This window comes from Xenopus laevis, chromosome 7L (genome assembly GCF_017654675.1).
Source record: "Xenopus laevis strain J_2021 chromosome 7L, Xenopus_laevis_v10.1, whole genome shotgun sequence".
Classification (NCBI taxonomy): Eukaryota; Metazoa; Chordata; class Amphibia; order Anura; family Pipidae; genus Xenopus; species Xenopus laevis.
In genome coordinates, this window is record NC_054383.1 from 88,622,027 (window position 1) to 88,635,873 (window position 13,847).

At 37.3% G+C, this 13,847-nt stretch overlaps 1 protein-coding gene across 2 annotated transcripts in view; it reads right to left on the reverse strand.

The window, feature by feature from the left end:
• ttc12.L (tetratricopeptide repeat domain 12 L homeolog) overlaps positions 1–13,847 on the reverse strand; it is a 63,727-nt gene that overhangs the window by 22,720 nt on the left and 27,160 nt on the right. For both annotated transcript variants that reach the window (XM_018225957.2, XM_018225955.2), the window contains 5 exons: positions 12,006–12,066; positions 10,188–10,376; positions 8,883–8,952; positions 8,024–8,112; positions 5,709–5,877 (listed from right to left, as the gene is read on the reverse strand). In XM_018225957.2, the coding sequence (XP_018081446.1) occupies positions 5,709–5,877; positions 8,024–8,112; positions 8,883–8,952; positions 10,188–10,376; positions 12,006–12,066 (578 nt within the window). The remainder of the gene's footprint in view (positions 1–5,708; positions 5,878–8,023; positions 8,113–8,882; positions 8,953–10,187; positions 10,377–12,005; positions 12,067–13,847) is intronic.

A 13,847-nucleotide genomic window follows, 5' to 3' on the forward strand; every position in this document is an offset into this window, starting at 1 on the left:
AAAGCTCTGAAACTATCATTAACACAACGTAGGTTAATGACACTATAATTATCTTTTGCAAACTCTAATAGACATACAAGCATGTAGCTATGCTCATCAGTTCAAGGGTGTGGATTCAAAGACTGAGGCGTGAAGAATAGAAGTGATAAATGATGTAGTAGGCAGAGGAAGCTCATTATTGCAATAATTACATCAATGAAACTTACCATGAAAATCTGCTGGGTGAATCAATTTTAGTTCAAAACAGCAGAACCAGAAATACGTAATGAGCCACTTACATTGCTACACAATTTATTATGTGCAGTAAAATGACTAGGAATTCACAATTATTTTATATTTCTTTAAATTCAAAACCCAATTCAAAATTCTAAAGTGTTTGGTAAGCGAATAAGTATATTGATCAGTAAAAACCACTGCTATTGTTTTTACAAATGTTAGTTACATTTTGTTACTTGGATGTGCTTGACACTGTCAAGCATGTATATTCCTGAGCAAGATATTGACATATTTAAGTCGAAACTTACTACACGGGGGGGGGGGGGTTATTTATCAAAGGTCGAATTTTAGAGCTTTGTGAGCTATTTTAGACCTCGAATGAACTCATAACTTAAATGGTTTCTAATTTAAGAAAAAACTCTAATGTAAAAAACTCTAATCAGTATAGTCAGGGCGAAAAACTTCAATACTAGAATTGATTGAGTTTTCAGTGAAAAAAAAATTGGAATCTCTCGAATAGATCGAGTTTTCATGCAAAATCTACATACTTGACCATCGTGAAGGATCTTCAAATGGTTCAAGGGACCAATATTTTCGGATTCTAGCTATTTCCGGCATCAGGGTATGATAAATCTTGAAAAATTCAAGATATTTTTTAAAAAAAATCTAATTTTTTAAATTATTTTTTTACGTGAAAATTCGAGTTTTGACTGAAAAATACCCTTGAAAACTCGAATTTTTCCGTCTAAAAATAACTTTGAGTTATTAAAAAATAACTCAATATACTTTTTAAAAAAAATCTAATTTTTTTAATTATTTTTTTACGTGAAAATTCGAGTTTTGACTGAAAAATACCCTTGAAAACTCTAATTTTTCCGTCTAAAAAATAACTCAACCTTTAATGACTGCTCGTAGATAGATATACCATCATGTGTTGTGAGGACTGGAAGATAAACAGTACAAAGACAGATTGTTTTTTCTTACATTACTTTTGGCCTGTTACAATTTGTAGATGTGGAGTAACCTCCTTATGGTATAGGAATGTGTCTTTGCTGGGATGGTATGAAAAAAGGGTAGTCAGAGCCTGGTCAGTATTTTAATTTTAAATTCATTTTGATGGGAACATGGAAGCCTATTTATAAAAGGTCAGATTTTAGTGGTTTTAGAGGTTTTTGAGACTACGACTAAACTCAGAAACTCTAAAACTACAAATGTCATGGAAATTATTAAGAGATTCGGAAAAAAAAGTAAGAACGGCCAAAATTATGTTCTAAAAAATGAATACTTCTAAAACCTCAAAAAATTTAAGTTTATAGAGCAATTCCTAGTGAAGACAAATTTGAAAACCTCTAAGGGGGTTATTTACTAAACTCTGAATGCAAAAATCACGAAAAATTTATGTTTTTTTTTTTTTTATAAAATCTGACTTAAAAAATCACAAATTTTTCGGGATTTATTACAACTTGAAAATGGAAAAGACTGAATCTGAAAATCTGGAATCTCAGACCTGTCGAGGTTGCATATAAGTCAATGGGAGAAGTCCCAATGATTTTTTGATGTGCGCTGGGTTTTCGGGTAAAAATTATGAAAAAAATCATGAAAATCGAAGGAGTCAGAAAAATTTGTGAAACGCAAATTTTTGGGAAAATGATAAATAAGCGTAAAAAACCAGAGTGGATTTGATGGGAGTTTGTAGAAGAGAATATTGAGATAAATTCAGACTTTGATAAATAACTCCCTAAAAGTCTGAATTGATTTAAAACGGTCCAGTAGGATCAGTGCAGCTCCCATTGACTTCTATAGGATATCAACAACATTTACCTGGTGAAGTTTTGTATTAGTGGTTTTTGTGGTTTTTACAATTAATACATCTTGAGTTTTTAGAGCTTTTTTTTTAGGAAAAACCACAAATTTTTGGAGATTCCTGGAAATCTTGGGCACCTTACTGTTACAAGAGATTACTAGGATTTGAGATATATGTAAGAGACAAATGGAGAGCACATTATTAAATATTCAAAAGGGTGCAGTATGCGTGACATAAGTCAAAATAAAGCATGCTCCCTGTTTATATAAATCTTTAGGTAGAACAGTGAAAGATTACGCCCATCGATCTCATGTGAGCAAAGCAAAATGGCATTTTGAGCAATTACTTTTACTTTGTAAATCAGTTGTATACTTGTGAAATATTCAAGAATGGAAATGCCTTCATTCTAGGATACATATGAAAATCAAAAATGTGCTTTACAAAATTTAGCATTTGCTTCAGTGCTACAGTTTATACAATAACAGTGTGTGTAGCCATGGGGGCATTCAAGCTGGATAAGACAAAAAGAAAAGGTTTACAGAGCAAACAACAGTAAATACTCTCAGAAAATACACTAGGTTTAGTTATCACACAGTAAGATAAACAGGGGTCTAATGCCTCAATACTTCTCTACAAGACTATAGACTAATCCTTTCTTATACAAAATACAGTAATATAAAAATTGGCAAGTAGGGTTGCGACCTGTTCGGGTGTCTATGTTTAAACTGCCTGTCCGCAGGCTCCACGGATTCGTGGAAAGGCCATAAAGACCTGGGCCTAGGGCGGCAGAATTTTAGGGGGGACGACGCTGCCCAACCACACCCACATTGGTTCAGAAGCACTGGGGATTCGCAGGAGATACAATAGTTTTTAAAATTTCCTGTGCACAAATTCCCAGTACTCTGAACCGGATGCACTGGTAAAACTGGTCTATAGTCATGGGGGCAGCCATTCAAGTTAAAATAGGCTTAAACCGCACAGGATAGATTGCTGATAACAGATAAGCTCTGTAGGATACAATCAGTTTAGTTCTGACTAGTGATGGGCGAATTTCCCGCGAAATTCGCGAAACGTTGGAAAATTCGCAAAACGGCGGCAGCGTCTCGTTTTTGACGCCGGCGCCCGTTTTTGACCCCGGCGCCCGTTTTTTGACGCCGGTGTCCGTTTTAGCGAGAAAAAAAATTTGACGCTGGCGAATTTTTCCGGGCGGCGAATCGTGCAAATTCGCCGCGAATTTGCGCCTGGCGAATAAATTCGCCCATCACTAGTTCTGACACAGGAATCTAAACCCATTGCATTCTACAGAGTTTATCTGCTTTGTAACATGTGCTTCCTCTCATTTTTTTAGCTAACCAGCAACCCCCATGGCTATGCAGCAGTTTATTTACTGTATATAAATTATAGTAATGTTTCTGAAGCAAAGACGCCAGTGTTATCAATGCAACAGGCACCAGAACATTACATTTTAAATGCCTTAATACACTTTCATTTTTTAGTGTTACTACTGTTCCTATAATATTTTAGACAGAATGTAATTGTTTATCTAATTTATTTTATGTACCATTTGCTTTAGTTTTATGCTATGGTGAATCAAATTCTTTATACCTTTGGTTTTTAGCTGTTGTCACTGTCTATTCACTATTAAGCATGTCTAAAATCTAACCTATCACAATATTGTCTTTCTGTTTCTTATGAAACTACAACACTGCTATGGCACTTTGGTCCCCTGTGATGCATTCATAAAGGTAGGTTTGTGTTGTTATCCCTTGTGTAGGGTCACAAGCAAACGTATGAACTACTGTGCACCTTGAAATACTCACGAGTGCTAAACTTCTTAGTTTGTGTTTTCCTTTACAGGCAAAAATATGCAATACTTATTATGCAAGAGCAATGAACCATTGTCTAGAGTTGCAGTTTTCTACCAAACACTATCTTTGTGCCAGTATATCACACACAAAGGTTGCACTGCCAGTTGTCTATTTTATTTTGGCTGTTACTATTTTTTATGTCTACACTATAAACTCGCTTGCACTTTGCCATGGTCTCCATTGTGGTCTTTAGCTTCTTTAACTTCTACAGGCCAAACAGGGGTATTCGTTGGCAGTTTATTTCTACTTGCAGCAAATAACAGTTCAAAACAAAATCCTTATCACTTAAGGAGAAGTCAACCTGTACGGGGAAAAATCCCTCCCCCCTCCCCTGTATAGGGCCCCCTCCCTCCCTGCCCTCCCCCTCCCCCCCCTGGGCAAATGCTCCTAAATTGTTACTTACCCGTCCTTCCAGGTCCTCTTCTGCGGAGTTCACGGGTGCCATCTTCTCCTGACGGCACTACTTCCTGCTATGGCCGGCATTTTTTTGGTGCATGCGCAGTACGAGACATTTACCGGTAAGGATCAAGATCTTCTGTGCATTCCCCTAAAGTCACAAAGTTTTTCAGAAACTTCGTGACTTTCGGCGCATGCGCAGAAGATCCTTACTGGTAAATGCTTCGTACTGCACATGCACCAAAAATGCCATCCAAATCAGGAAGAAGAGCACTCAGGAGAAGATGGCGCCGTGAACTCCCCAGCAGAGTACCTGGAAGGAGGGGTAAGTAACAAGTTAGGGGGCAGGTAGGCCGGGGGGGACCTACACAGGGGGTGGAGGAGGTTTTTTTCCCTGTACAGGTTGACTTCTCCTTTAATGGACTTTTTCATAACTAACCAAGAGTAGGCCTACCAAGGTCTCCCAAACAGAGAAAATGTCTGAGAAAGTCCCATGGTTGAGAAAGTCACAACCTTGTAGTGATTCAAAATCTCTCAGTGAGCTCACGCATGCAGCATTCCTGTGTCTTTCCCTCAGACTGGAGCTCTTCCTTCTGGCTTGAGCTGCCTTTTTAAATATCCACCTGAGATGCCTCAGGTACAGTACACCTAAAACACCTCGGCTGGACTAGCAGTCCTGGAACCACTCTGTTAGGAACCTGGGATGGGAGATTTGTAAGCTCTGTCCTGGACTATCCTGAGTATTGTGACCTCGCCACTATTTATATATAAATATATATGTATAAATATTTATATATACTGTATATGTGTGTATGTAAACTATATGCAAAACTGCAGTTATACTACAAAATCTGTGAATTAATTTTAACATGGCTAAAAGAAAGGTATGGAAACAAGAGTAAAGCTGGGAGTTTAGTATTTTTTCAGGATACACAATAGGGCTGCATTATCAGGAAACATTCTCCTTACTGTAATCTGTTACACAAACTGTATTTCCCCAAACTTGTTTAGACATGATTGGCTGAAAGGAAACAGCATATGCAGCCCTCTGTTGGCTTCCATTGATTAGCCCACTCTTTGGGTAGTAATGGTTGAAATTATGCAAGAATTGGCTAGTATAGTTTAGTGGGCAGGATGATATGAGGAGAAAGTTGTGTAAAGAAGAAATGTATGCCTATTTAATAATGCAGTGAGGATGTCTGATACTTGGCAGGGAGGAGGCCTGAATAAGCATGGCAGGCAGCTTCAGAAGGTTCTTTTAATCAGGGGTTAGAGTGCTGGTGTTCTGAATGAGTGATGGATGACACAGCAGGAAGAAGATTGGAGAGGGAAAAGCCATGGAAATTTGGAGTAGGGGCAGTCAGAGGGGCTGACCAGGGAGTTGGGACAACATATGATTTCAGGCGGCTTAAAGCGAGACTTACCTGTGTGGATTAATACTTTGCATTAGCAGTGATCTTCCATAATCTGAGACAAAAAAGACACCGATGAGAGCCAATGTCTTGCTTTGGATCTCAGGAACCTGACAGGACAGTAGAGAAGGAATCTTTTCACCCACACTGGTATGGCTGATAAACAAGCGCTGGTTTTCTTCTGCAAAACCATTATCAAGTATTAACATTAGTTTATTCATTCAGTTTATACATTGTAGGCAAAATGTCAAGGTTAAAGTTCATATTTTACATAGTCAGCCTTATGGCACTTGTAGTTCATTGACTTCTAAGAGTCACTAATGATTTTTTATTTTCCTGTATCTCCTTTATTCAACTTTCTGCCCTTTCTGTACTTTTACAAGCCTTCTTAAGCACTTTTAATAACAGTAATCTGTACCAATTTTCATCTATTAGTGCAGCTGACTAGATATACACAACAAACATTGACACTCATACCAAAAGTCAGTCACGGACACTGTAAGAAATTATTTTACTAAAAGAAATGCCATTTAGTACACTAGGAGGAATGCAATTCAAATGTAATTGTTCATTTATTTGGCGCAAAAAAATGCTTTGCGATTGCAACATTATTTACATACACTGTGCATGTTTGCAAAAGTAATTTGTACGCAAACTTTGCGAGGAAGTCGTTGAAGTCTAAAATCGGTCAAAAAGGTTGCAAACAATGAAAATCTTGGTCACTAAAGTTAGCAAGGACCTTTCCAAAATTTTTTTGCAACAAAATATTACATTCCCCCATTTGTCTTTAATTAAACAAACTGATATTAACCCATACGTCTCTAACCTTTTAAAGCTTTGGATTTTGTTCATAAGTTTACAGTTCAAAAACATTTAAAGGAGAACTAAAGTCTAACTAAAGTAGGGTAGAAATGTTGTACATTATGTTTTGGACTTCTGTACTAACCCAAGGCAACCACAGCCCTTTAGCAGTTTCAAGTCTGTGCCTCCAAAGATGCCCCAGTAGCTCCCCATTTTCCTTTACGCTGATTCACTGCACATGCTCTGAGCTGCTGTCAGTTACTGAGTTTAGGGACCAACACACAGTATACTGTATATACAGTACATAAATGTCACAAGGCTGATACTGTACTTAAAATAGATAATTACTACATGGCAGCACAGAAACCAGTGCAACTAGCTTCCGAAATTAATAATCAGCTCTGTAGCATCAGCTTATATCACAAACAAACCTTATTTTCTGCTTGTAAATTTGCGACGGCCCCTAAGCTTAGCTTCTCAACAGCTGCTCAGAGCCCACTGAGCATGTTAGTGTCACAGACACTTTCCAAGATGGTGACCCCCTGAGATAAGTTTGAAGTCCTGGATCATTGCTGCTATTGAGATGCTATAACTTTAGGCTGGTGTAATATATTCAGTATACGAAATATGGCATTTTTGACCATATTAATTTTTGGAGTTTAGCTCTCCATTAAGTACATTATCAGAAGCGTTTATATCTGTGGTTCCCAAACTGGCCACTGGCTGGGTGTTGGCCATCCAAAGCCAGTTTTTACTTGTGACATTTGTGAAATTCATTGAGTGCCTGTATGCGCACAACCCCACACCTGGACTACTTTTTCCACTGGGTGAGTGTTTCTACATTCAGGTCCTTTTGTGCCCTCTTTCATTTCCTTCAAACATTGGCCAACCAAAGCACTGGCTGGGTGGCTGACATTAGCTAGGTATTGATTATGGAGAATGGCTATTAAGTCTGCTAGATACTTAAGAAAGTCCATATTGGAGGACATTTATGGTGATATTTGGCTAAACACTGCTTTGATGTATGTACAATCTTATTTAGGATGCTACTGCTTGCAGAACTTGTTGTACAAGCTCAGAGTCTATAGCCCTTGCAATAGCTACAAGTGTGTCTGGAGTCACATCTACTCTCTGTATATGTCACCATATAGTAAGATCCCGAAAAAAACATTAGGAATATTAAATTAATGTAAACATCTCAAAATGTGAAAATACATGTTATGACATATTATAGAAAAACTACAATATTTATGGATTATTCAATTGATAGCATTATGATACTCCAACTTTCATTTGGCTATATACATTACATGACTAGCAATAAGTATAAAAAGTCAAAGCAAGGAAGATGGCAGTAACAGCGTATGCTGTAGACAAATGTTTGATCCCTGCTCTGCCACTTAAAAGAATGAAGTATCTGCATCCTTGGATGTGAAAGTATACAGTATACAGCATCTTGGATTGCAGATTCTGAGTGTATTGTAAACAATAAACATCAGAAGATACAAATAACAATAGATAATTACCATTTCCACAGCAGACTGTTTTCCACAAATTAAGGGAAGACTCGCAGAGATCTATCTGAACAGCATCTGCTTGTGCTGCATCCAGACTCCTGAAACACAAAGGTATTCTGTCAATAACCAAATAAACCAGCAGGTTCTAACAAGAAAATATCGGTTAATAAACTACATTCCAATGCACTTACTACTAAATAGTAAGAAAAGAAAATAATCTGTACAATCCAGGCTGTTTCTCTTTAAAAAGAAGCATAAACATAACCCCAAAAATTTAAATTGAAGTAGGCTTCTTCACCATGCTCTTAATTTTACCTTTAAAATAGTAACAGATATTTGCTGTTAAATGAGGCATAGGGGCACATTTACTTAGCTCGATTGAAGGAATAGAATAAAAAATACTTCGAATTTCGAAGTATTTTTTTGGCTACTTCGACCATCGAATTGGCTACTCGACCTTCGACTACGACTTTGAATCGAACGATTCAAACTAAAAATCGTTCAACTGTTCGACCATTCGATAACTTACCGAAGTACAATGTTAGCCTATGGGGGCTTTCTAAGTATTTTTTTATCGAAGGAAAATCGTTCGATCGATGAATTAAAATCCTTCGAATCGTTTGATTTTTCCTACGATCGTTCGAACTAACGAATTGCGGTATATCCTTTGGAAGTCAAAGGATTTTACTTCAACAGTCAAATATCGAGGGTTAATTAACCCTCGATATTCGACCAATAGTAAATGTGCCCCTTAGTGTTCAACGCAAAACAAATGTATTTTCCTTTTTGTTTTCGTTTTTAACCCTCTTTAAAACATTATAAAATGAGTGTGTGAATACCCAGTCTGTTCACTTCAAGTAAAATGTACCTTAGAATTATCTTGTTCTCTCCTATTATACTGAATCCTCCATTCATTCGGAATAAGGTCTGTTCAGTACCTAAAAACACAAAGAGCATGCTTCATTATTCCTTCACAAATTGTGTGCTAGGCCTATGTGGGCACCAAAATAAATATAGTACAGTTATACTAAATAAATATATCTTATCATTGAATCTATATATACACCCATTCTATTATAAATTTGCCATATGTAAATCTACTTCTTCAAAAAGTACTTGCAAACTGTGGCCGCTATCATATGAAGCAAATCAGAGAATAGCTGGCTTTTGAATTGTATTTTGCATACAGGTATAGGAGTTATTAGCCAGAATACTTGTTATCTAGGATTTTCCTGGTAAGGGGGTTTCCTGTAATTTACATATCTTAAGTCTGCTAAAAATCATTCAAGCAATAAAAAAATCCAATTATATTGTTTTCCAACAATAAGGATTCATTATATCTTAATTGGAATCAAGGAACTGTTCTATTATTACAGAGAAAAAGGATTTCATTTTTAAAAATTTGAATTATTTGATGGAAAATTGAGTATGTGGGAGATGGTCTTCCCATAATTAGAGATTTCTAGCTAATGGGTTTCTGAATAACGGATTGCATACCTGTACTGTCTTTTTTAACTTTTCTAACTTTTACCACAAAAGTGGGATAGACCAAGTCTCAACAATTATCCTTTGCTGACTGAAATGCAGCCTACATTCCTGTTCTGAAGCACCTGGCTTCACATTATCCATAACCTATAATGCTAAAGAATGCTGAGAGCCACATTTACTAAATTAATCTCATTTGTTTTGGAAAACAAATCCAACCAAACTCCCTTCCATGATTTTAACGCATTCAATAGTTTTTCTCAAAAAAATCTAAGTAACAAAACGTCAAAATTACAAAATTAAGCGTCAGATTGAATCGTACAACTGACGTTCTGTAAATTTGACTTTTTCAGATTATCGCATGAAAACCCTGAATTTTTCAGATTATCCAGTGCAGATCATGATGTCAAGAAACAACTTCAGGGACATCTGCCATTGACTTCTACATGACCTCGAAAGGTTTGAGATGGAGTATATTTGGATTTTGATTTTTAGCAGCTTTGGGGCATGATAAAGAGTTTTTTTTCAACAAAAATTTCAACTTTTCCACCTAAAAACCTCTACCAGATAAAACTGAGGTTTTATAAAAGGGCCCTTTAGAGTCTATCCTGAAAAAAATCTCAAAATAATAATAAAATCAAATGTACAGTTTTGCTGCAACAATAATATATCTGCGTATGATACTTACAGTCCTTAACTACTTCAGTTAGTAGTCTGATGCCTCCTGAATAGTATAAAGGAATCTGATCTGCTTTGGAGAGTTTCTGAAGCAGCTGAGTCACAGACACTGCATCTTCCCTTGCCACTCTCAGTTCCTCCAAAGCATCCTGCTCCTGTTTGAAGTTTGCTTCATTTAAATCTGTCTCATTAATATAATCTATAACAAATGCAAAAATGTATTACAAAAATAAGTATTTCTGGGAAAAATAAAAAAGTATGGGCAGAGCCAGATTTTCATAGCGAGCGTCCCTAGCCACACTGCCATTCGTCGCCCCCATTGATTGTCTCTGCAGAGCATAGGTGTGATTAGGCAGCATGCAGCCCTCTAAAACCCTGCTGCCCTAGGCTTTGGTGGCCTTTCCCCAAATCAGGGCCTTAGTATGGACAGAACAGGCATTTTTATATGTCAGGATTACAAACTATTACTGCAAAACTTGAATACATTTAGAGAAGTAACCAACATGATGCAACATGGAGTGTAGTCTTAGACCACTCAGACCCTGATTTGGTGTTATAATTCACTAAAAAACACACCACCTTCTTCTTTCTTTTTCCAGGGATCCCTTACACCTGGTCTGGGCTGTGCATATGAGCAGTAGAGTAAAATCAGGTGAAACCTTTTCTCTACTGCACATAAGCCCACGATTAGTGGGGTGCTCACTAATAGTCCCCTGGGTCTTCTCATTTTTTTTTAGTAAAGAGAAGCATCAGTCTGGGCTTTGAGGCAAGCAGCTTTATAAGCACAAGGGTTGCCTTGTCCTTTATTAAGCACCGGTATACAAAGGATTCATGCATTACAAGTAGTCTAGTTGACTTAATTCAGAATACAGTGAAGATCATGTTAAAATTGTTAAAAAACTCCCAAAAGAAATTGTGAGGAGGGTGAATGGCTAGGGTGAAACATGCATCTTGATTAAATGGGAACTATTACGATTATAAAAGCAAGCACGTATAAAAAATGTGGCATGGCCGACTGAGCAGGATTGAACATGGCATTTTTAATCGGAAGGACAACTTCTTACATTTTCCCTTTACCCACAATTTTATCATACATTTTTGCTATTCCTCTTTGGCAGTGGTTCCCAATCGGAGGCTTGCAAGCAACATGTTGCTCACAAACCCCTTGGATGTTGCTCTCAGTTGCCTCAAAGCAGTTGCTTATTTTTGAATTCCAGGCTTGGAGGCAACTTTTGGTTGAGTATAAACCAGGTGTACTGTCAAGTAGAGCCTCCTATAGTCTGCCAGTCCACATGGGGGCTACCAAATAGGCAATCACAGTCCTTATTTGGAACCCCATGGTTTTCATGCTTGTGTTGCTCCCCAACTCTTTTTACATTTGAATGTGATTCATGGGTAAAAAAGATTGGGGACCTCTGTTCAGTGCTAATCACTGATCTTCAGGAAATTGTAAGTGTATAGTGGTCCATTAATGTATGAAAATGACTGAAAAGATCAGATCAATGGCCAGTGTCTGCACTTTGTAGTGTCTCTGGCAACTGCCATTAGTACAGTACCTATTCATAACACTTTTTAATGGCGGTTACATTCCATAGCTTTTTACTGCAGTAAGAAAGGAATGCCTTCACATACAGGTTAGTCCGATAAGCAAATCAATATAAACTACATTAGCATAAAAACCTTGTACCATGATAAAACTGGTGAAACACTTCAAGTCTGCAACCCACAGTTGCCACTCCATAGCAATGAATACAATGTCAACACTTGTGTCAGAAAATACCATGGCTGAGCTGATGTACATGACCCCCTCCTCTTTAAGAAAACTTACCTTTTACCAATTTTTCAAGATTTTGGTCAATGTTCAGTAACTTCAGATAACATTTTCTTGCCTACATAGAAAATAACATAATATAAATAATATATACTTTAGATATTCATATGCTCAAATGCCACAACGTTAAGGGGTTCATTTATTAAATCTCGATTTTGTTCTGGTCAAGGTTTTTTAGGAGGAAAACTCTCTAAAATGTTTAAAGATTTATTATACCCCAAAGCTGCTAAAAATCTGAATCTGAAGTTTCTTGACATTGTGATCTGCGCTGGATAATAGCCAAGACTTTTGCTGATATCAGTTGGCTCGTCTCCTGCCATACACGCACCGAATATAGTATAAGACATAGTTTTGTATGATAATATCTGTGCGTCTATGCCACCTTAAAGTTCTGCTTCTAGAATTTTCCTTTTATCTAAGAGAACATGCTCCTTCACTGTTGCAATATATATCATGGCCTATCAAGCAGTAATTAACATATAAATGCCTTTTATTGTTTGTCTCCATATATTCCTGTCTGACTCCTCTGTTCCTGTTAGAGCCACTGCCTGATCACACCATCCACTTCTATTACTATTTACTACCTTAGACCTTTCTTTCTTGGTACTCCTTACATTTAAAATGCCATTACTGAATTTACTCAAAACTACATCTTACTGCACTGGCACTGTCACTTATCAGGTAATGACATTATAAATAAAATAAACATACATTTCAGACAGGGAGGGGAGGCCCACACTGCTAGTGCAGAGAGAGCAATTGTGGCTTTTTACCACCCCCTAGTAACTTTGGCAAGACCAAATAATAGAGTAAATTTAATGAATAGCTCAATAAAAGCTGATTTGACCACTGTAAAAAAGGTATCCAAGTGCACAGAAATATGAATTATACATTTTTATTCCAAGAAGCACAAAAACAGTTTTGTTTTGTTTTTAATGAGAAACCTATAGTACAGTCCCTCCTCCATAGTTATAATCCATTTCCTATTTTTAATTTCATGGAAACCAACTGTGGCACTGACTAGTCTAGATTAGTTTAAATGCAGAAACCATTTTTCTCCACCCCCCTTAGAATCTGTGCATATGCCCTACTGAAAACAAATACATACATACATAAATACAATTTGATGAAAAACCTAATGGAAAAGCAAGCACTATAAAGATGTCTGTGTGCATGAGGCATTAGTCTTCATTATCCAGCTGTTAACAACATTTTCCCAACTTGGCTATTGCGCATTCTAACAATGGAATAGGATGAGTTTCTAACTGCATAGTTAAGCTTCCCTGCAAAATGATGGTCGTGTTTGTATCTTGGGTCAGTTTGAGTACAGTTAGGGCTTGGTGGTTTAGGGTCGGCATAGGTTGACTTTTTATGGACCACCACATCAGTACTCTGTGTACACCAGTGTCTGTTCATGTTTCTGCTCCCACTAATGTATGAAAACTGCAGTATGCCACTGTTATAGCTTGCCTGCTCGACACGCATTTACTTGTAGCGGGCAGCAACTATGGCCTGGACCCCTCTGTCCACAGGCCTGCCCCTCATGACCACAGGGTTTGCTGCATGATAGTTAGGCCACTGGATAAAGACATAGGGACTAAAAGATCATTTTAGGATATGACATGCAAATATGCCTATTGTTTCCCAGTGTTAAGAGCACTGTCCAACAACTCCCATGGTCGGGATGTCATCTTTTTGGCACAACATTGTGTGACTTCAGAACACTGAGTTGGTGCCAAGCTTTGGAAATAAAAGTGGAAGACCCAAGTTCATTGTGCTATTATCGATCTTCCTTGTTAAGGTCCTGGGTGTGCTCCTTATTACCTTGCGGCCTAAATT